A 22,861-nucleotide genomic window follows, 5' to 3' on the forward strand; every position below is an offset into this window, starting at 1 on the left:
CCCCCCCAGCACCCTCCCAAGCTCCTCACCACAGCTGGACTCCTGTAGAGCCCGGACCATGTTTCAGGTGGCCAGTTTCCCCTCCTTCGGACACAGACGGGGGCAAGGCTGGGTAGAAGGAGGTTGTCCAGGCAACTGCCCAGCTCCAACTCTGAAGCTGGGGGTGGGGTGGGAAGTTCAGGGACCCTCCAAGGGAAGGGGCAACTCCGGAGGGAGAACAAAGCAGGCTCGGCCTTCAGCTGGTCTGTTCCCAGGAGCCACTTTGTCACTCCTCTCCCCCAGTCAGTGCTCCCACGGAGGCCTTCCTGGGCCCCTCTCCCCCCTGCCACTCCAGATACAGTTTCCCAGGGACAAGGAAAGTTGCACAAAGGCGCCAGGAGGGAGGAGCAGCCCCAGCTTCAGTGGGGACTATTTCTAGCTGTGCAGAGCAACAATTAGCATATGAAAGGAGGCCAGAGCGGCCTGGGGACGGGCCAGGCTGTAACGTGGATACCAAAGGCGGCTGGAGACCGGTGGGGGTGGGGAGGTCAGTGGGGCCCTGCAGCCCACATTCCCTGAATCTGGGGCACACACAACCCCTCCCAAGCCCAACTCCCCTTCCCGCTGTGCCCCTTTCAGGACACCCACAGGGTGGCAGAGCACCTCACCATCCTGTAGGTGACCAGGAGGCCCCTGAAGAAATGGGGGCAATTGCCTAAGCATCCTTCTCACTGACAAGGCATCCGGGACCCAAGGCTGCTGGGGGATGAGGTGACTGGTCCCCCACTGACAGGAGTTCCCAACCTTACTTCTGAGACTCTGCAGCTCGGCTGACCTTGGTTCTACTTGTTACGGCTTCTGAGGAAAATAACAACCTGTGCACCGCATTTTCTCCTCCCCAGGCAGTCTCTTTTCTGGCCTCACTGGCACCTCCTTTATTCCTGACTCAGATTTCTGTCCTGTGGCATCAGTTACCACACTTCCTGTCCGGACAGAGCCTCTGCTGCAACACCCAGTCTACTAAGTCAGTTTGTAGAGCATGGCTCTCCCTTGGGCATGGGGATCTGCAAGCAGAAAAATGCTGCTTTTATGGAAGACACTCAGTGACTGGGTCTGCCCTGTGGCAGAGGCTCCGGCCATAGCACTTCCCCTCGGGGGCGGGGCGGGCAACAGCCCTGCGGATGGCTGTCCAGTGTTCCTGGAGCGCTGAGCGCCTCCTGCACCTGCTGTTCTGGGAGGAAGAATGGAACCTCCTCGCTCTTCTTCCCTCCCAGGCAGAGCTTGACCCTGGCTCAGACCCAAGGACCATGGAAGGCCTTGGGAACCGCTCTCCTGGCCCTGCTGAGGCGTCTCCGTGGGACGGGCATTCAGAAGGGTAGGGGACTGCTGCAGCTGTAGTGACACCCAAGGACAGTGAGTTGGTGAGAATGCACCAGTGTGTCACTGGCTTGTAGGATGGCAGCTATTGCCAAGGCCAGAGGAGCCTCTTAGGGGATCGTTGCATTTCCAAATTCACAGAGAGGGAAGACACTTGGCACTAGGGCAGGACTTTCTTTTCCATTGTTAGGTGACAAGCTTGCAAGTGGCAATGCCAAGATCCCAGGCCCCTTTGCTTGACACCATATGGCGCAATCCCCAGGGTCCAGGGGACGGAGGGGCCTGTTAAAGGGGCAGGCACAGCTCCTCGGGTGTGTCCCAGATTTCTCAGTGGAGCCCCCAGTGTTGTGTGATCACATCCAGTTGATCCCTGCGGAGCTCGCTCCAGGCAAGTAAGATTTTTCTTAACGGAATCAGGTTTTGGCAGTTGCCCTGTTTGGGGGATGGGATGGGGTGGGATGATGAAAGTTGGCAAAAAAGGCAATATAACGTTAATCTCTTCACATCGTAGATTCTACGGCAAAGGACAGTTTTACTTCGTTAACTGGAGAAAGTTCCAACACTTGGCACCCCGAGGGTTTTGAGTCCTGGCTGTAGGAACGAGTGGGAGTCCCCACGGAGACACTTAGTGCTTCAGGATCTCCTCCTGCTTTCTGTCCCCAAATAAAGAAAGTGTTCACTGGGGAAAAGGCTCTGGTTACAGTTGGGGAAGGGGCTACCCCTTTTACAAGAAACCCAGAGTATCTTGAGATTCCCCCCAGGGAGCCCAGTGCGACAGGCACGCAGCAGCCACAGTGAAGACTTAGAGGACGTTTATTTTTTTGGAAGGGCCGAGAAGAACTTTACAAGAATCTGAAGCCAGTAACTAGATAGGAAGATAAATAAAATACAAAGCCAGTAAGTATGTCATGGTAAAATTCCAGAAAACACTGAAAAAAAAAATCTTTATAGTTTAAAACAGCTTTACTTTATACATAATTACAAATTACTGTACAGCATCTTGGTTTTAACCACTTATTTAATAGGATTTAGCACGGAAATGCTCACCTAGCATCTAAAACAATGAGCAGAAGCAGAGGTATGAGGTGTGTGCAATCACCCTCCTGCACCTCCTGGCACCTCCCCACGCCCCCGACGGGGTGACGGGGTGACGGTACGTGACACACAGGAAACCACAGGCTGAACGTGACCACAGGGCGGGTCCCCGTCGGAGTGCTGCCCTCCTGACAGGCGGCTGCAAAGGCAGAGGCGTTCAAGCAGGGCGAAGACCTGGGGTGCATGCACAGAGGCCGGAGGGAGGCCCCGGCGGAGGGCGACTCAGGCTGGGCGTGTGCAGCAGGTCTGCACGGTCTGTGGTGGGAGAGACTTGACCCACTTGGGTTTACCCATCTTTAAACCTTAGTGAGATGGAGAACTAATTCAAGGCCTGTCATCTTTTTGACAAATTAAATTGGGCCAGGAGGCCATGGAAAGAAGCCTTTGTTTTGTGTTTTCCTTTTACGGCAGCATTAAAATACTTCTCATTTTAAAACCTGGCCAGCAGGCAGACTCTAGACTCTGGTTAACTAGGAATGTTATGCTATGTTGAAGGAAAAAGGAGGAACCAAACCGAAACAAACCCTTTGCCCCCATCCTTATCTCTGAGGGCCAGCCAGAAGAGCAAATAGGCTGGCACCCAGCCAGTGGGGACCTTGGCCGTGTGTGTGTCCACCGGCCCTGCTAAAGGCAGGCAGGCAGGCAGGCAGGCACACCTCTCTCTGAACCTCCGCCAACCGCCGTACTCCACACATACATTTCTGGCTCCACATTGCACAGGCATCCAAGCAAAGGGGTGGCAGGGGACAGGGGGCGATGTTGATGCCCTTTTGCAGTGTCCCCTCCAAGCCATCCTCTTTATGGCCACGGGAGCCCACTCACCAGGACCATCTCTCTAAAACCCTCCCAGGGCTTGGCTGTGGCCACCCCTGGACATCAAAGTAAACTGCCGCTCCCATGTCTGTTTCAAAATCCTTGGGAAGAAAGAAAAAGCTACAGATAAAGAACCTCGGAAACAAAAGGATGAAACAGGAACCACTTCTGTGAACCCAAACTTCTGGATCAGGTTCTGGCCTCTAACTTTTACTTAAGGCAAAGCCTATTTTCTTAAACCCCTCCACACCATCTGCCCTCCACTCCAAGAAGGGTCCGACAAACCCCAAGGCTCTTACACATCTGTGGTCACTGCCGCTCACGCGGAAGGAGGGAGGGGGAAGGGGAACGAAGGGAGCAGATGGGCGAAGCGACGACCTTCGGTGGCATTACCCTGAGACGTAAGAGGAAAAAAGGCAAAGTTCGTACCTTTCCAAAAACAATCTTGATGCAGATTTCTTGCCCACAGAGAGCCCTTGTGAGGGTAGAGGATGGCATGTTGGCCAAGGCTGAATTACAGCAATCTGCATGTTTTTAACCCTCTCCATGTTCAAAGAAGAAACCAGTTGACGTAGTTGTCACGACAATGAAGCCAACTGCTGACGGCATGTAAAGTGCACCTGTCACCCAATCCGATGACAATTTACTTAGATGATCTAACTGAGAGAAGATACACCCTCCTTCCAGAAAATTTACTAGATGCTGAAAATCTGGGGACTCTGGGAGGTGTCTCCCTCCACCCTCCCAAAACTGAAACTCAATCTGGGGCATCTGATTTCTGGGGCGTGATGGAGAAGCACGGCTTTCTCACATGGGACGCCCACAGGGAACCGAATCCGCGTCGCCCTAGAAGACAACCGCGCATCACAGGGAAGTCACCCACATGGGGCTCAGCCTGGTTGGCCAGGGCAGTTCTCAGGGTCAGAAGCACGGGTCTGTGGGGCTGAAACCCAAATCGCGCTGTGCGGCCTGGTCCAGTGCTCAGAGCCCGCAGCGCCTCTGTGAAGGGCGGGTGTGACGGCCAACCTCTTGGGCACGAAGCCCTTCCTATTTGCAGCCTGGAGCGCAGGTGGCCCGGCCCACGCTGACCCAGAGGAAGGAGGTGTGCCAGTGCCCTTTCCGGCAGAGCGCTTCTCTCCGTGCAACATGAAGCCGCAGGGCTGCCCCCAGCGAGTAACACAGACATCGGAGCTCCACGTGGCCCCAGGAAAGCCAGCACAGCCATGCCTGTAACTTACGCTGGGGCCCTGGTAGAAGGAAGCAAGCAACATAGCTTCTGCTGTTTAGGGTCTTTGGGTGGGGACGGGGGGTGGGGGAGTATTACATCATGATTTCAAAAGAACACTCAGTTTCTTCCTTAAAGTCTATTGCCAAAAGGTAAGAACTCTCAATGACAAAAACACGCAAATGTCCTTCATAGGCAGCCAGTTTCTTAACTCTCAAGCAGAAAGACATCCCTTGATCAAAGAATGAGGTGGGGTGGGAGAAGGGAAGGAAAGGGACCCCTCCTCCAATCGTAATTTCTTTTGGGCCTTCAAGGCACTTTGACAGACACTGAGGAGTAAGCAGCCAGGCCACTGTTCCTTCCCCGTAGTGATCAGATAGTTGAAACCGTTGGGACAGTACGTTCACACAGACACACACAGACACACAGACACGCACAATAAATAAAACGAATCTATGCTAACAATTTTAAACCAGACCTCTTTCAAATAAACTGAAAGATAAATATCTCCATCTGCAAGGCCAGCTTGCAATTCATCAACAAGCACCAAGTTACGGGGTTTTTTTGTTTTTAAAAAGTATGGTCAAAGACCCAGCTCCTAAGGGGCGAAAGCAGGAAACAAAGGCCACATTGAAAGCGAAGAATTTCCCAGTCTCGCCCCCTGGGAGCTACTAGTGGGGCAGGTGTGTGGGGCTTCGGAAGGAAACGTCACCCGTGAACCGTCCCGCACCTGCCAGCCAGTAACAAGCTGGAGAGACACAGGTGCCAATGCAGAAGGAAAACAAGGAGAAGGAAAAGGAACATAAAACACAGGTGGCACGTGAGGCATCATCAAGCGTCCGAATACAAAAACCAACAGACCTTTAAATTAAAAAAAAATTTTTTTAAAGAAATTAAATTTTGCCAAGGCCCCGTGACACAGCATGAGAACCTTCGCAAGCCATGCCTGTCGGACCTGCTCCTGTCTCTGTACCGGTGTAAACCACTGCGCAGGTGCTAACAGCTGCACTGACCCCTCCTCGGCCAGCTGTCCTAGCACAGGGCGGGGACGAAGCTCCCTGCAGGGGAGCGCGCGGTCCCTACTGGTGGATCGGGGAGGGGACCGCCGTCTCCCACAGGGAGGGTCAGGCAGGAACAACTGCTCTTGGGGAGCAGCCCACGAGGTCTCGGGGACACTGCCTGCCAGGAGGCCGTGGCCATTTCTGAATGGTCAGTGACAACCAGAAAGTGTCACGCTGCAAGGGCAACGGTGAAGAGGCCTCTCTACTTCATCTGTGCTGGGAATATGTGGCAAACGCCTTGGAAAGCCAGTGCAGAATTTCTTCCGGGACTGGCTCATGACATCGCTAGAGGCTGTGACCGAAATCCCAAAGCCAAGGTGGTGCGGATCTCGTGGCGTTGAAACACGCCAGGTCTGTTCTCACTGGTTTCCACAAATGTTTGTCATCCCTTCTGAAATGACATGAGAAACACAGGTCCACGGGGTGAGGTGGGCGGGGGACGACACCGCCCAGGAGGCCTAGCAGGTGAGAGGCTGAGCACCTCCGAGCCACCTGCAGTGTCTGGGGCAGAAGGTGCACACGGTTCTGCCGTACCCCCGTGTCCGCACAGACGGCTACCATCTCTGCACGCACAGAAAGTCCACGCTGTCTGCTGTCCGATTTCAGTTGTGTTCCCTAAAATGAAAGGAAGCCGGCACGCACACCTCAGCTGGAAACATTCCTTCAGCTTTAGGAATTCCTGACATGTCCCAAACCAGCACCTGGACTTCTGGGGACACTCTTCTTGGTGTAACATCCTCAGGAAGGCTGACCCCAACCCAAGAGTCGTGGGGCAGTGAGCTGGGCGGGTAAGTCTGAGGCCACCTTACACACCCTGACGCTTGTGACCACTCGTTCCTCAGGTCCACGGCCTGGGGCAGCACACAGCAGCAGACGCTTGCAGAGCATGGTGTCGACAGGTGAGAGTGGACACGCAGGGACACAGGAGGGCGTGGGGCAATGATGCTGCCGGTGGAGGAACGGGGTCAGCAGAAGATCTCTTCGCCCTCTGCGGGCACCTCTGATGCAGAGCCGTCTAGAAATGGGGAAACCAAAAAGGGAAAGAAAGTCAGAAAAAAAACTGGACCCCTTCTTTCTGTCCCCAAACACAAGTCTTCCGAGACGCAGACAGATGACGGGGGCCAGTGGGCTGTCAACCGCCCGCCCGTGGGTTCCCTGACTGGTTCCGTCAGCGAGGTCCGGCGATGCCTGCCACTCCTCACTGCTCCCTTTGACTCTGAAGAAGCACTGGACTTCCTACTCATAAACGGGCCAGCAAACAAACTCCTCTTTGACCTCACATGGAGGGAGTGCGCAGTCATTCTGGGGGTGTGAGCATGGGGGTGCCCAGCTGAGCGGTCAGGCACAAGCTCTGGGAGGGCGGGCACGTCAGGCACTCTCTGAGCTGCAGGCTCCAGGCCCGTGTTGGAGTCGGCCCCGCCTCCTCCCGCAGTCCCTCGGAGGAGTCCAGGTGATCTCGGAATGCTCGCCAAGTGCGAGCTACTATTACCAATCACTGCACCGGGTGGATACAGGACGGGGGGAGGGAAGACTGAAAGTGCTCCCTTTAGGAGGGTTTGCATTCCTTAATTAGATAATAAACGCCTGAAAACGAAGCCTGCCCCCTACTCTGAACACACGTGCCGCAGAGTAGGCTCCAAGATGCTCGCTGAATTAGTGCCTCATTCCTTCGAGGATGAAGCAAGTGGGTTTGGTAACAAGTAAGGAAGTTGGGCTTTTATACACCTGAACGGCCCTTTCATCCACCTGTCCCATGCCCAGAACATCTACCCAACTCCTCAAAATCCAGGACAAGACGGCCACAGGGAGACAGGCTCACCACGGGGCTGCGAGCGGTCTCCTTTGCTCTTCTTCTTCTTGTCCTTCTTGTCCTTTGTCTTTGGTAGCCCAAACAGGCGTGTGGTGGAAGAGGAGGTGGACACTGGGGTCTGGCTCGGACCCTCTGGGACTTTGCTGGTCTGGCTGGCGGAAGTCAGTATGTGAAAAGGCCCCTTGTCTTTCTGTGTCCGAGCAATGCTGTTCCTTTTGGGGGACACCGAGAGATCCGAGTCCAACGAGCCCGATTTGGCTATCAAAGGTGCAGATGGCAGGGGGGACTCCTCGGGATTGGGGAGGAAGGACGGGATCTTCAGCAGCTTGGTCTGTCGATGTGAAACCTGCGCACGTGCAGAGAAGGGGTTACTGAGAGGCCGCGGCGCCCGGGGCCCACCGGGCGGGTGCTGGCCCAGAGCAGCTGGTGGGTCAGCGCGGTACGACCCGCCTCCCTGGACTCCATGGTCCTCAATATAAAAAGATGCAGAATTCCTTTCCTGCCCGCCCCCAAGTAGTATCTACAAAAATGTTTAAAATATCACCTTGGACACCATTTCTGTTTTTACTACATGCACTTACCATCAGCATCATACAGAATTAACAGGACCTTGGATGAGGCAGTTTAAAAAAGAAGTCCCACTCCCTGAAGAAAGAGGGGAGCTGCTGACCTGAAAATTTATTGCCACAGGGATGTAAACCAAAGCGGACATGAGAGAAAGGCAAACAGCCTACTATGCACTCTCTCTGGCCTGTGGAGGCCCCGCCAACATGACTGGGGGGCGGGTGGAGCCCATCCTCTGCCATAAGGAGCAGGGCAGAAGCACTGGCTGCTCCCACCATTCAAATGACAGAGGACCTCTGCAGACAGCAAAACTGCACCTCCTACGAGACGCGAGTTTAATTTTCTTTCATGGCCCAAGGTCAATCAACAAACCAAAGGCAATATGACACAAGTATCTAGACAGGTGACCTGTGTGCTCAGGCTTTTCACCTGCCGGGAGTGTCCGTGTCCCAGAACTGCCACCAAATCTCAGGCAAAGAAGAGCGGGAGCCAGTGCCTGAGGAAGGAAAAGCCCCCTTCCCACGGGAGTGGCAGCCACAGGGAAAGGAAGTCTTCACCCGCACACCCAAGCAGGGGCACCCCTCCCTGAAAGAGCAGCTGCCTCCCTCCGGGGGTGGGCTCTTCCCCGTAACTGACACCCCTGGACCCCCCGCCTGTCCTTTCCATGACCCACGCATCAGAGCCACTTACTGACGCCTGGTGTTCACAGACCCTGTGTGGCCCCCAGTCCCTTCAGGGGGTGAAAATTCTGGTTTCTTACGTGGCACAGAGCAGAGGGGTGGCCCTGAAATTGTCTCAGACATGCTGCGGAAGTGCCCGTCAGCTCCAAGTCTGACGACTTCCTGACCAAATCCCTAGCATTTCCACTCTCCTCATCAGCCTCTTGGAGGTGAAAAAATGAGAAAAAGACCCACTTCCTCATCTGCCCCTTTTAGTGTGAAAGATATTCTACAGAAACAGCCTTTATTTATATCCTGGCTTCCTTCCTCCCGGTGCTCAGCACACAGAAGGCTCTTTCTTCACTGTATCTGAACAGGTTCAGCAAACCCCTTTTACTCGTGGCTCTCTCACCTGACAGGTGTCTCGGTCCACCTGCCTCTGGCTGAGCCGCTCCGTGTCCCGTTTCAGCTGCTCCTGCTCCCTCTCGAGCTGTTTCTGGGCCGCACGCAGCCTCTCCAGGTCACACTGGTAGGCGCCCTTCTTCTGCTGGATCTCCTCCCGGTCCCTCTCCAGGTCCTGCTGCACCCGCTGCACCTCCTCCTCCCGCTGGGCCAGCCGGGCCTCGCGCTCCTGCAGCGCCCGCTCCCGGGCCTCCCACTCCCGCTCCCGCTTGCGCTTCTCCTCCAGGTGCTGCGCCTGCTGCTTCTGCAGGTTGGCCAGGTCCTGGCGCTGCTTCTCCAGGCTGCGCTGCTTCTCCTGCTCAATGAGCGAGCTGGGGCGGGACAAAGTCCGGGTGAGCGCCTTCTCCGCCAGCAGCAGCTTCTGATCCTCGATGTAGCTGTCCTGCTGCAACACCACCCCCTGGGGGAGACAGCAGGAGGAGACAGATGCACCTCTGGCCAGGAGGACAGCGAGCTTCCTGCTTCCTGTCCCCCTGACCCAGTCCTTGGGGGCACGAGTCACTAGAGAGTCACTGTGCTCTCATTTGAAGCTGGTCTGGGAAAAACACTCCGGGAGAACCGTGGGCAGTTAGTCATCAAACAGGGACGCCCATGGCTTAGGAACTCAGCGTCTGTCAGACTCGGTCGTGTGCTCTCTGCAGGCACCAGCATTGGTGTGGAGTGTGTTTTGCAGGTAGGGGCAGACAGGACAGGATTAGTTAGATCTTAAAGAACACAAAGTGAGCAGAATTGGAAGATGTTCCCAGGAAGGGTAAGGGATGGCTGTTTCAAAAGGGCCCTGCTATACAAACGGCACAGAGAGAAACAGTACAGGGAAACTCATAACCCTGCTGAAGCCTCTCTGGAGTGACATGATGGCCCGAGAGCACGCTGCTGCCTCCTGGGGCATGGCTGCTACAGAACTGCCGCCCACCAGCTGCAGTCTGCGGGGGGCAGACAGCACCCTGATCGCTGCGTCCTATGACCCCCTCCTCATCTCGAGAGCCACTCTTCTCTAGACCGAGCGCCCCAGACACTCATAAGGAACCTACACACTCAAAATCCAATGTACCCTCTTTACCATCTCTGTGGAAAGAAAGAAGCGAAGCGGGGCCAGGGAAAGGCACGCACCTGCAGAGTGCTGAGGAGCTCGTGGAGACGGATGATGCTTTGGACCACCTGCTGTGGAGGGAACACAGGGACACATCTGGTCAGGGCTGAGCCACACGCCCGCCACCCATCCGTCAGCTGACCAGGTCACCTCCCCACGCACAGCAAGGTGCTTGCACTGGAACAGTATTTTCAAACTGAAAGCACCAAGAGAAAAAGCAGGTCCAGTTAGCCAAGAAAACAAGACCAAACAAATGACTGTGTGTAGGAGGGACATCAGCACACAGTAAAGAAAGCTCCAATTATTTAAAGTGACGGGCACAAAAATGACGTGCATACCCATCGAACGGAGCAGAAAGCCCTGAAGCAAATGTAAGAGTTCAGTATATGGCAGAAGGAGCATCTGTAAATCAACGGAGAATATTCAATGAATTTTTCTGAGAAAACTGGCTCAATCATTGTCAAAAACTAAGTGTGAATCCTGCTCACAAAAGAAAAACATTCCAACACATTAAAATGCCAAGTATTGAAAAAAGAACCATAAAAGAGGTATTAGAAAGTAGGAGAATGTCTTTCTGACCCTGCAACAGGGAAGGCAATGGAAGAACACAGACGCACAAAAATCTTCAACTTTCACTACGTAAAACGTACAATTAAAAGGCAAAGAGGCAAACTGACCAGAAAATCAAACAAAAAAATACTTGATTTAAAGCAGCTTTCATAGATCAATAACAAATGGATACTCTCATAAGAAGAAAGGCCAGGAATGCAAACCAGCAATTTATAAAAGAACTACAAACAGCCAACTGTACAACGTATTACAAATGATTCAGCTTTACTAGAAATCATATCAATGCCAAATAAAGAGATACCACTTGAACGCTGCAAACCAACAAAATGTCAATGGAGAAATGCAAATCCTCGAAGCCGGTGAAGAAAGGCGAGGCGGAGCCTGGGCCCCCACGGCAGAGCTGCGCCCTGTGGAACCTCCTTTCCCGGGAGCAGAGCGCGCACAGAGGGGAGGACGCCGGGACCAGGAGCTCTGGGCTGCGTCACGCAGAAAGCGGGGCAGCAGAGGCAGAATCCATCACCCTGGAGAGGTCACGTAAGTTCCAGGGCACGACATCACAGTCCGCCAACGTGACTGAGCGTGTCCAAATAAATGTGCTCAGGGGAGATGCTTCTTGTGTGCATTAGAAAAAAGGTTCAGGGCAGGATGTTCTGGAGAGCAGTGAGTACTGATACGAGCCGTGTAACACTATTTTTATACCAGTCACACTCACACGAACTTAGACACATCAATGAGTGTTACATAGAAGAAAAGGCTGGAAAGAGAAGCACTGAACACTTAACCCCAGTTACTTCTCAGTGGCGAGATTCTGTTTCCCTGTTTTATTTTGTGTACATTATTGGGCAGTTTTCAAATTTTCTGCCATGAATACGTATTCCTTTTATAGTACTTAAGACACACAAAAAGTACTTCTCAGGCTTAAGTATATCTGAAAGTGCTTTTCACCCCTCACTTAAGGTTACTGTTAGTAGCAGAGGGAGGGGCGTGGCACGGAAGAGCAGCCGACACTGGCTGGGCATCTGCAGCCTGTAGCCCAGGCTGAAATGCCTGGAAACACTGGCCTTGTTCTGTCTCTTACCTGCCTCTTCTCACTAAATACTGGGGCAGAAGCCACCCAATGGAAAAATCAACAAAGAGCTAACTTCCAAACACCAAGAGCAACAGGCTGGGTGGGTTTCCATGCCAACAGAGGCAACAACATCCCTCTGCGCTTTAGAAGAAGGGAACGGTCCCATTAACTTAGAATTTGAAAACGACGCTTCTCAGGAAGTTAGGGTCTAGGTAGGGAGCAAGCAGAAACACAAGAAGGCCCCCGAGAGGCGCGCCCCGCAAAGGCCACTGCTGTGTGTGGAGCCGTCGTCCGCTGACGCACAGAACCGCACGAGCAGGGGAGACAGAGCTGCGAGAGCGCAGCCTGGAGGGCTCTTCCTGAGAGGGGGCCGGGGAGGGGCAGCCGGGGGAAGGTGTGCAGTGACCCGGCAGGATGGGCAGGCCTCAGCTGGAGGAAGGTGGGAACGACTCGAACCAGAGTCCAATCTCTAATGAGCAGGACACCGAGGCCACGTTTAGAGCGACCCACGTGCTATGTGAAAAGCAGGGCTCAAAGAAGGAAGCTCCACGCGAGGCCCTGGGGGATAAGAAATGACTGCACACAGCTGCCCACAAATGAATCCTCCACACTGCAGACAAGTGGTTCTCGTGACCCAGGCTTGTGTCGCAAGAATGGAGGCTGCAGAGTATACTCGGGGTGCTTGGACTGGAGATGGCTCTGAGGAGGCTTCCCAGCCGGCGGACAGAGGAGCAAGGGTCCTCTCCAGGGCTGAGCAGCAGCAGCCACGGCAGCAGGCAGTGCTGCGGCGTGGCCCCGAGGCAACGAGCACCCCAGGTCGGGGGAAAGCGGGACGCGACACCCACACGGTGAAGCACGCGGAGCGTGGCCAGGAGTCGGCCGGTTTACGCCAGCAAAACAAAAATGAGCATTCCTAACCCAGCAATTACAACACAGTCATACTCTTCAATAGCTCATCACGTCCTTACCTCATTGTTTCTTTTAAGTATAAATGCCAGGTTAGCATTTCCACCCTACGAGACAAAAATACATGGATTTAAAAAATAGGAAGATCCTGGGGCAGGAACTGCATGTCGCGTGTGTCCAGGGCGTCCCACGCCCTTCCTCTTCTACCACAGCCTCCCGCTGCAGGGGCCTAAAGACTTGACACTGAGCTGGTTCTCCCACCTTGTGAAGAGTCCGGGCTGGTTTGGGCATTTAAACTAACCTCATGCGGAAACTGGTCCCGCCAGGGCCCTGGTCGGGCAATGGACATACACAGGAAGCTCTAAGCCAGAGAGGCCAAGTGGCCAGCAGTATGGGGACTCTTAACCGTACTATGTGTTTATGAATGCACTTTCTTTCCTCTTAAACTAAAGTAGGAAATAAAAACAGCAAGTCGAGCATGCAAAACAAGATCAGAGTGGGTGAGTTTCATAGACTGTGAATCCAGTGGGAAATGGTAAGAAGGTCTTAGTGTATTTTAGAGGCAAAAAGATACCTTTTTCAGACCACTATCCGATTCTGTTCTCCTAAGATCTTGGCCATCATCTCCCTCTTCCTTATCACCTCCTGAACAAAGAAATAAATTTGTTTTTAAAGGCTGTAAAACAGACTAGCCAAGAAAAGAACATAAGATCTATAGCTTAGGGATGTGATATTTCTGAATCCTACAAAAGCCAAAGAACGGGAAGCCACCTGGTGGCAGGTCACCTGGTGGCGAGTGATTATTAATTTTTATTGATGTAGAACAACTAGAAGCAACGAGTATTACTGCTCCTTTGACTACGGCTTAGCCGAGATCCCAGGAACGTCCTTATTACTCAGAACAAACGTGATAGAGGTTCTTGAGAGGTTTAGCAGCTGGATACTTAGGAGGATCTCAAGAAAACATTTATTGACAGATGAGATGGAGCCACTCGAGTGCAGACCATTCTTACTTCTATGGAAGAGTCGAGGATCGATTATAAAAGGACATGGCTTCAAAGTCACTCGCCTTTTGAAGCGTTCATCTGATGGCTGTCAAAGCCACCAAAGGTCTCTGCTCTCCGGGGCAAGGACACGGGGCCCACCGTGCCTTCCTGCCCAGCGGGGCTGCCGACAGCCTGAGTGAGCGGGCCTCCCAGGCCCCCACTCACCAGGTTCTGAAGGATCTCCACTGCAGAAAGAAGACATGAAGCTCTACTCATTAAAAAGCCCAGATCTCTCAAAGTTACACTGTGGGGAAAAGAATGGGATGGGGGGAGCTAGAAATTAAATTTCAGCTATCAAAACACAGGAGCAAGACGGCACTAGAGTGTCTATGAAGAGGTACCTGGCCACAAAAGCATAAAGAAACGTTAAGTGCTTTCTATAAAAGTCACAATGTGTGTTCTTTTTTTGGAGGGAGGGAGAGAACTCTGATGGGGGCAGGACATGTGGAAGCATTAAGGTATCTGGCCACATTTTATTTCTTGACCTGGGTCGTGATGACAAGATGCTACCTGAGAACTCACAAAACTGGTGTTTGTTTTCTGTGTCTGTGCTTTGTTTTACAGTAAAAAGTAACATTCATGTGTAAACCACACTGGGAAGTGATGCAGAAGGAACACCACCAAACAGAAATTACCCTCATTTATTGCACTTTTCATTAAAGGTCCTCCTTTGAGAGCCTCTTCTGTGTTGGCGCGGAAGAGGATTCTAGAGCTCTGAGTTGGGGAGCATTCCTCTGGCAAAGGGGTGCTGCACTCAGCCATGTCCCGGAAGATCATCTCCTTTTCGTCCAGTAAGAGTAGGATCTGTTGGTCCTTTTGCTGAAGTTGTTCTGCAGGGTGGACAGAGAAAAGGTCTGGTGATTTGACTAAGACCCATGCGCCACCTTGTGGTAATTTATGGGATAGCACAGAGGATACCAGTAGGGTTTTTTCCCCTTCACTTTTCATTGTGAAGGTTGTACCAAGTTTTCATTCTGTAATTTCTACCTGGTAGACTATCCTGGGCCTTTCTAGACAAACATCAGAATTTCCGACACCATACACTACACTTTTGTTTCCACTCCCCTGCTTCCTGCTAGTTTCTCAACCCCCACTGCTCTGGCTTCTGCCCATCACTACACTCCCTCCTCCCAAGGCCGCCCTTCCTCGCGAGCCTAACGAGGCCTTTCGTGGCTCCCTTTCCAGCAGGGGTGATTCCCCCTCCTCTTTAACCTGTTTCCCTGCCTCCTCTGAGGACACCATTGGTCCCCTTCCTAAAATCCTCTCTCAGCACAGAACTCTCATCTGCAATGGAACCTCTGGGGTCCCCCTGCCTCCATCTGGGCTGCTGTTTGTCCCCGTCACACTTTCCTCTTGGGGATCTCACTCCCTCCCACAGCTTCAACTACTTCACGGGTGCTGACGGCCCACAGAACGCATCCCCAATTCTACCCTCCCTCTTGAGCATCAGATCAACGTGCCCCACTGTCAAGCAGCGACTGCCACGTAGAAGCCTTGTTCTCAGCACGTCAGAAACCTTGTCTCTCTCTTGCCCTCCCACTGCCTCCCTGCAGCCTGTGACCTCCTCCTCAGGCAACAAGCCTGTGACCTCTAGTGTACTCGAGCTGGAGTCCCTGGAGTCCTGAGAGGGAGGTCACCTGCTCACTCTCCCGGCCACATGGGTCCTTACCTCTTACTCAGGTCCACCCCCTCCAGCCCATCTCTCACTGAGCCTTTCCCAAGTTAAAAATGTAAGTTTAGATTTTGCTAAAAACAGTGTATCATCCCTTGTTGCCTTTCAAGACCTGCTGCCCACATCTCCCACCCCTTAGCCATGACCCCCACCGACAGTCCGACTCCGTCATTCCCTGGCGGACATGGGAAGGCCTTTTCCACAGCCCTCTGGCCTGGCCATGCACTTGGTGGTCTGTCACTCACGTGCACCTCCCTGGTGAGAGCGTGGGCTTCCCAACACAGGGAAAATTTCTGTGTTTCAGGAATCTCTGCATCCCTACCACCTAGCAGTGTGCCTGGCCAGGTGCTTCTTTCATGTCAAAAGCAGTTTATCTCTGTCATCCTCATCATAAGCTAACACATCTGATGTAGCTCTGGCTTAGGTTTCAGTCTGTCCATCTCTCCCTGCTCCCATCCCACCCCACCCCAAAACACAACATTATCACTTTGTCCAGCTATCAATATCAGTCAACTCTTTAGGTGCTTAAACAGATTTGATGCTATCCAAAGCACAGTGCTTACTTCAGGACACTAAATAAGCCCTGGCAAATAGATGAGCACCAGGCCCTGCTGTTCAGAAACAGGGAGCGAACTACTGGCTCTGCCACCAGCGGTGGATGGGCCCTGGCCTGCTCGGCCTTTCTGGGCCTCAGCTTCCTCAGCTGCACAACGGGCACGAGAATCCAGGTCTTGCAGGATGTTGACAAGACCACACAAAACCGTAGAGGCTTAATAAGCAGTGGTCAAGCATCATCGCTGGGCGCACTCTCCCCAGGCCACCTCCTGACCTACTTGTGAGCGTCCAGCACTGATAACTCGGGTAACTAACACAAAAGCAGATGAACTGGAAGATTCTTTTCCTCAAGTACCCTCCCTTCCTGTTTTTGTCTTCGATGTGACCATGATTTATGCAAATTCTTCTGCAACAAGGGGTCCAAGAACTCTGATACTGAGACAAGAGGATCAATATTCCCTCGATCTAGGGTTCAACACATTCTTACAGCTGTCTGGTACCAGGACCGTGTCAGCTCAGACTGGGTTCTCTGTTAAAAGCCCTCCATTTCCCAGGGGCCTGCCGAGGCAGCTCTGGGACCCAGGCCCTGGAGGATCCGCAGTCTCCTGCGACAGCAGACAGTCCCCGGACGAGGGTCTCAGACCCCTTCCAATGGCTTTACCTTTCAATTCCCGGGCTTTGGTGTCCAACATTTTCTTTTCCTCCTCATTCTCACTAGGGATTCCTTCATCTTCATCTCTGTTCCTAAAACAACCAAAATGAAACATTCCTAAGACATCCTTGACTTTGGAGGCTGCCGAGTGGATTCCAAAGTCACGGAGGCAGGAGGAGGCGGGGCCGCGGGGAGCTTACAGGGTGTTCATCGTGTCCTGGATGATCTGAATCCAGCTGTTCCGCTCCTCTTTGGAGCTGGCGTGGACCTCCACCATCTCTGGGTCTTTCATGCCCATGCTGATCAGGAACAAGCCTTTCTCCTCACGTGCGACTTCTCTCACGATCAGCTTCTTTAAAGAAATCACTGTGGACTTCTGGTCCTGGAAAAGGGGAGAGGGCAGAAGTGAGACACATACACAGCCTCCTAATGCGTGAGGACAACCTCAACCTCAGGGGACACCAGACGCCTTTTAAAGGCAGGTGTTCTAACAAACAGAGGCAGGAGTAGGATAATGAGAGCTGGCTCACGATTTCACTTACGTTTTATCAAACAGAGAAAGAATTCCGTAAAGGAAATGGCAGTTTATGGCCATAAAGGTTCTAGTCGTGTTTTCTGCACGATGAACCCTTGCATGTTATCACAGAATCTGGGCAGCAACATTATCAATTAGCATGATTTATGGAGCATAATGCCCCAGTGGCCACATACCCAAGACTCTCAAAAGGATTGTAAGGAAACAGAAAAAAATGTTGTGGGGGGCAGACAGAAAATTTTAAAAGTGTACAAGAAATTATTCACAGGAATTTATCCTCAACCAGGTAATTCTGAGTGGGTGGGAGACCAAAAATACAGTGTTTCATTTATGCTCAAGAGTTACCTCTAGCTGTCCCGAATACTATTCTTAATTACAATCAGAGGAGACTATTCACAGTTCCACTTACCAATGATGCAAAGACGTATTTCTGGTCTTTTTCTTGAAGGAAAACTAGGATGTCAGTCAGCAGAACTGCTTGAACCTCTGTCGTGTCAGGGCAGGGAAGAGAGAACAGTGACTAGTTAGCAGTTTGGTACCATCGGGGCACTTTGACTAGTAATTCAGAGCAGAACAGGTCAGAGACGACCCCCCTCCGGGGCAGCAGTTTTGCATCCAGCCACCACCCACGTCTGGTCCTTAGAGTTTTAGAGGCATGTTACCCTGGGATCTCTACCACCAATGCCTTGTTGGGGAAAAGAATAAGTATTTAGTTCTGGAGAGAGATATCCCACAAGGCAAGACCTCAAGCATAAGCTACTCTAAGAACCCAACTGAAGAGCAGGACTTGAACAGACATTACACAGCAACACAGCCCACCGAACGCTCCGGTCACAGCACTTCTCATCCAACTGCAGCGATGGGAAAGGCGTGGGACGGCAGACAGGGCAGCTGCCAAAAGGTGATGTCGAAGGATGTCTGAGCCAACGAGAGGGAGACTTCACATGCCCCAGAGAACAGGAAGGGGCGTGGCGTCCAGTCAGCCTCATCCCCTCTGTGCCACAGAAAGAGCCCTCTCTGCTTCTCACGTGAAATAAAAGGACACCCAAATGAACACCTGTAGCTGGATCTAGGAATTGAAAGAATGCCACAGACTCTTGCTCTAATTCTCCAGGAGCACAAAGTGACCTCTTTCTTCATTCCCTTAGGGACAAAGTCTGACACCTCTGGAGCCTGGCCCCTCTGGAAAGGGGAGCCTATGATTCCCTGGGGGAGAGAACAGAACCGACACAGGTGACCCCTGCCCCAGGGGGGCCAGGCCCCTCCTCCTCCCTTTTCTGCCCTTTCTGCCACCACTGGAGGCCCCAGTCTGCAGAACTCACTGCAAAGCCCTGAAGAAAACAGAAGCAAACAGGTCTGATTTCTAGGCAGGTCGAGTTTTTCAGCCTAGATGAGTCATTTTCCATACACTACCATTAGTTCCATTCTTTTTTTTTTTTTTTAAGCTTACTTTTAAGTAACTCGGGTGCCTGCCAAAAAAAAAAGTTCTAAAACACAAGCTTCACCTTCACTGGACCTTGAAGTTGCTAGGATGGGTGCCGGGGGATCAGAGAAACCCCACCCGTTCAAAGGGCACCCCACACAGTACTGGCTGTCCCTGGCGTGCATTCGCTGGGGGGTGAGAATGACTCGGCACCGGCTCCCCTCCCCACTGGCAGCCTTTCAGGTCTAAAAACCGAGCGTTCCACCGTGGGCTTGACCGCATGATTCCAACAGCTGGAATCTATTAGTTTTTATTTTGGGAATGGGGAAATAAAGTGCTTTATAAAGGAAAGAGAACAAAGAGCTAGCTCCGGGCACCAGTGGCTCTAGAAAACTCAGCTCCTTAGAGGGCAGGGCCAGTATGGCTGTGCCGCTCCCCCCTCGGGCCCCTCCCGAGGTCTGCTGCAGACAGTCAGGGGTCAGCGGGACAGCGCCCCAAACCAGGCCCTGCGAACATCATAGAGAGCCCTGCTGGGCAGCAGCCTCTTCATTCTGCTCCCATCTTCCATGGGATGGCGGAGCGGGGAGGGTCCTGCCTCATTCACCTTTGAACCCATCTGATGTCTGGACTTCACTGTGTGGTCACAGCATGGGGAGACTCTAGCTAAGGACCCTGGGTCCTCTTTGACCGCAGCGCCTAGCGCGTTGCTCCCACCCCAGAGAGGACAAAGGCATACATTCCACCCCCTTGGTCCCGGCCCGCGGTGCTGGCAGCCCAGGGCCCGCCCGCTTCCTGTGCGCAGCGACTGAGGAAGGGGGTAAGCCTCGGGCCGCCGGGGAAGTCGGAGCTGCCGCACAGGCCCAGAGAGTACGGGTTCGGTGAAAAGAATTACCTTTTAAAAAGTCAAATGTACAGATGAACTCACAAACCTCCTAACTTCCTTAACTTGATGTAGCTGATGTTTGAAAACTAAACGTTAAAACCAAATTAAATGCAAATGTGTTTCATGATCTCTTTTCTTTTAAGATAAAAGGCACAAATACCATGCGGTTTAACAGATGTAGCTGGTGAGTTGTTAACTACATTTCTCCGAGATCGCAGGAGCTGAAAGCCCCTCTGACGCCTCTTCAGAGCAAGGGATGTGCAGAGTTCCACTCTCACGGACTCTGTGAACTGGCTAACAGCACCGATGCTCTGCCAGAAGCCCCCACTCCAAACCTGCCACCCTTCCCTTGTAGGCAAACACACCCCCTTACAACCCGGGTCTGTGTCAATCTTTCCCCTTGCTTTGTTTCTTAAAATCTCCTTTTCTATTGGACTGACAGCATTTCCTTGTAAACTTGCCATATTTTATAACTTGATAAACTACCTTAATCCAGTCCTTTCTGATACCAGATTAAGAACAATTAGGAGATGGCTGCTGCCTGAGGTCTGGGTGTGAGCTCCCTCGGAACAACTGGCTGGTGAGCTTCTAACAGGAATCTTTGGCTTTTGCCCGCCATCGTCTGGCGCCTGCTTGGACTCAGCAGACGTGAGCCTTACCTTTCAACCTCCCCGCTGCGTTCTTCAGAAACACACTCCCGTCCCGCACCAGCTTCTTCCGCTTCAGGTCCTCCTTGGCAAACATCTGACCACTCTTCATCCTCATAATCGACTTGCTGTCCGTCTTCGTGTAGATCTCGTTGAGACGCACCTTCTTTTCATAACTGGCCACTTTGCTGTCCACAGCCCCAATCACGCTTTTCACCAGGCTCAAGGAGTGAGCCAGGTCTTCCTGCTCCACCTCATTGTCTTAGAAGGAAGGCACATTTCTGGTTTTCAGATGTGAGCAGGAGGAAGGGGCTCCTACCCTCTTCCCTCATGCCCTCACCCTCCCTCCGTGGGCACTGGACGTGCTCTTGGAGGCGGCCTGAGTGTCAGAGGGCATACCGCCTTCCCTCGCTCAGACCTGAGTTAAATTCTAAAATAAAGTCAGACAGTTTCAGTGATACAGATAGCATGCGATTACATGCTATGTTCTCAAGCAGTAGGAACCAAACATATCCTAAGGACAAAGAGAAGCAACCATTTACTTGTCTTTTTTTTTTTACTAATCTTTAACTATAACTGTCTAGGAGCAGGATTAGCCAAAAAAGAAACCAGCGAGTACAGAGGAAATTAGAAACAGCAGCAGTTCTAGCATTTATGGGGAAAACTGGTGGGAATTCTCTCTCAGTCTAGTGTCAAGGGAGAAGTTACTCAGGTCCCTGAACTCTGGATGGGATCAGTAGGTGGTTCCTTCCCTGCTTGCTATCATCTGCCCTGAGTCCACCTACATATTTCAGGTTTTCATTCAAACCAACCGTTTTTCGGTAAAACCCAGGGTCTCTTTCAGACCCACTGGAGCAGGAAAGAGCCCCTCCGTAGGGGCGCACAGGGGCGAGGGGCACGGGCACGCCGGAGGGGGAGGAGGCTCACCTTTGGTGCACTGCAGTATTCTCTGGAACAAAACGGGGTACTTGGTGATGCGCTGGGTCACCAGCAGTATGCACTCCGGGATCCCAAGCCTCCTCACGACCGAGCTGCTCATCTTCTTCTGCAAGGGTGCAAACGAACAGTCAGGAGCTACCCGAGGACGAAGGCTCCACTAAACCTGAGGGTACGTGACGCCCCGGACAGTGACGGGGATGCTCGTGTTTCCCACGGATACCTTTACAAACGCCTGGAAACGTTTGTCCTTGGTATACAGGTCTTTGAAGTAGTTCACGGACTGGTTGTGCTGCCCACAGAACTTGCCATATGTCTTCTTTAAGCGTTCTGCGTTCTCCCCTGAAAACTGCATAGAGAAGAGAGAAGTTAGGCCATAACTCAGGGGCTAAACCTGCATTACCGTTTCACACAGAGCTGCCAGTCTAATTTGTGAAAGCCAAGAGGACTTCCTCAAGAATTGCTCCAGAAGATTAAACGATGTGGTGGCTTTGGAAAACAGTGTGCAGTTCCTCCAGAAGCTAACTAACCAAGCAATTTCATTCCTAGACACAAAATCGTATGTCCACATGAAAACTTATCTACAGATGCTCATTATTCATTATTCATAAGAGCCTCAAGGTGGAAATAATCCAAATGTGCATCAAAGGATACATGGATGAATAAAATGTGGGGTGTGTATACATACACACACACAAATTTATATGATGGAATATTAGCCACAAAAGGAGAAGAAATACTGATTTCACACATGCTATGATACTGATGAACCTTGAAAGCATTATTCTAAATAAAAAAGCCAGTCACAAACCACCACATATTGTTTTACTTTATAAAATGTCCAGAATAGGCACATTCACAGAGACAGCAAGCAGACTGGTGGTTGCCTAGGGCCATGACACTTGGTGGTGGTGGGGGCATAAACATGTTCCAAGACTGTCTGTGGTAATGGTTACACAATTCTGTGAATATACTAAAAACCGCTGAATTGTACACCTTCCAAGGGTGGGTTATATGGCATTTGAATTATGTTTCCATAAGGCTATTATGTATCTTTTTATAACAATGAACACAAACATCTACATACCGTGTATATAAGAAATACAAAATGCATTCTGTGTCGTAATCGTAGTAATAGAACAAGGAAACCTCACTAGAAGGTTTTCATGAGACAGTCAGTCTTACAAATCTCGCCTTGGTAAGTTAAGACACTGGAACAGCCATCATTACCCAGGGATCTGTCTCTTGTGCTGTGCTCAGGACAGCTGCCCTTAAATCACTCCCATATGTGTGCAATCTCAACGCTTCCTCTAAGCATTGGCTCCCTTTGGGGCAAACCGAGGAGGGGCTACACACTAAGCATCGATTCCCACTGCACTAAAACTCTCTGTGGGCAACGAGGGTTGATCTGTACCGAAACCTTGCAGGGAGCTGCTCCCACCATCAAGTACATGCCCGGCAGGTGATTCCAGCCCCAGCACCCCATGGGGCAGAGGTGGGAGTCCTGCCATCAAAGAGCTTCCTAGAGGATGTGCACGGGTCCAAGGCACTATGGACACCAGGAGTCCAGGCGAGACGAGGCACCTGTGCAGGTCTGAGGGCAGAGGGATATCTGGGGAGAAGAGGTCCTCGCTCGCAGAGCTGACGACTCCCACTTTGAGGGCCTACCTATTGCAGATACCTGTGCTAAATATTTGGATTTATTGTATAACATGCCTATTTTTACTTCTAGAGCACTTGAGGCAGAGTTCTAAGGCATATTTAGCTTTGTGGTTTCAAGTAGTACTTAGTAGATGCCCAGTAAATACTGGAGAAAAATGACTGAATGACTG

The 22,861-nt window shown here is 52.0% G+C and overlaps 1 protein-coding gene across 10 annotated transcripts in view; it reads right to left on the minus strand.

Annotated features, from left to right (window-relative positions):
• Window positions 1-2,151: 2,151 nt before the first annotated feature.
• The window catches only part of AKAP13 (A-kinase anchoring protein 13), a 227,054-nt gene continuing 206,344 nt past the window's right edge, over window positions 2,152-22,861 (minus strand). For 9 of the 10 annotated variants that reach the window (XM_053658874.1, XM_053658873.1, XM_053658872.1 and 6 more), the window contains 14 exons: window positions 21,253-21,378; window positions 21,021-21,138; window positions 20,106-20,354; window positions 17,550-17,626; window positions 16,806-16,987; window positions 16,615-16,697; window positions 14,362-14,556; window positions 13,750-13,911; window positions 13,255-13,325; window positions 12,743-12,787; window positions 10,156-10,206; window positions 8,996-9,445; window positions 7,370-7,706; window positions 2,152-6,565 (listed from right to left, as the gene is read on the minus strand). In XM_053658874.1, the coding sequence (XP_053514849.1) occupies window positions 6,516-6,565; window positions 7,370-7,706; window positions 8,996-9,445; window positions 10,156-10,206; window positions 12,743-12,787; window positions 13,255-13,325; window positions 13,750-13,911; window positions 14,362-14,556; window positions 16,615-16,697; window positions 16,806-16,987; window positions 17,550-17,626; window positions 20,106-20,354; window positions 21,021-21,138; window positions 21,253-21,378 (2,196 nt within the window). In that variant the 3' untranslated portion in view covers window positions 2,152-6,515. The remainder of the gene's footprint in view (window positions 6,566-7,369; window positions 7,707-8,995; window positions 9,446-10,155; window positions 10,207-12,742; window positions 12,788-13,254; window positions 13,326-13,749; window positions 13,912-14,361; window positions 14,557-16,614; window positions 16,698-16,805; window positions 16,988-17,549; window positions 17,627-20,105; window positions 20,355-21,020; window positions 21,139-21,252; window positions 21,379-22,861) is intronic. The other variant, XM_053658870.1, reaches the window with a different exon arrangement.

Source organism: Artibeus jamaicensis, unplaced genomic scaffold (genome assembly GCF_021234435.1).
Source record: "Artibeus jamaicensis isolate MK-2021 breed Jamaican fruit bat unplaced genomic scaffold, CSHL_Jam_final scaffold_612, whole genome shotgun sequence".
Classification (NCBI taxonomy): domain Eukaryota; kingdom Metazoa; phylum Chordata; class Mammalia; order Chiroptera; family Phyllostomidae; genus Artibeus; species Artibeus jamaicensis.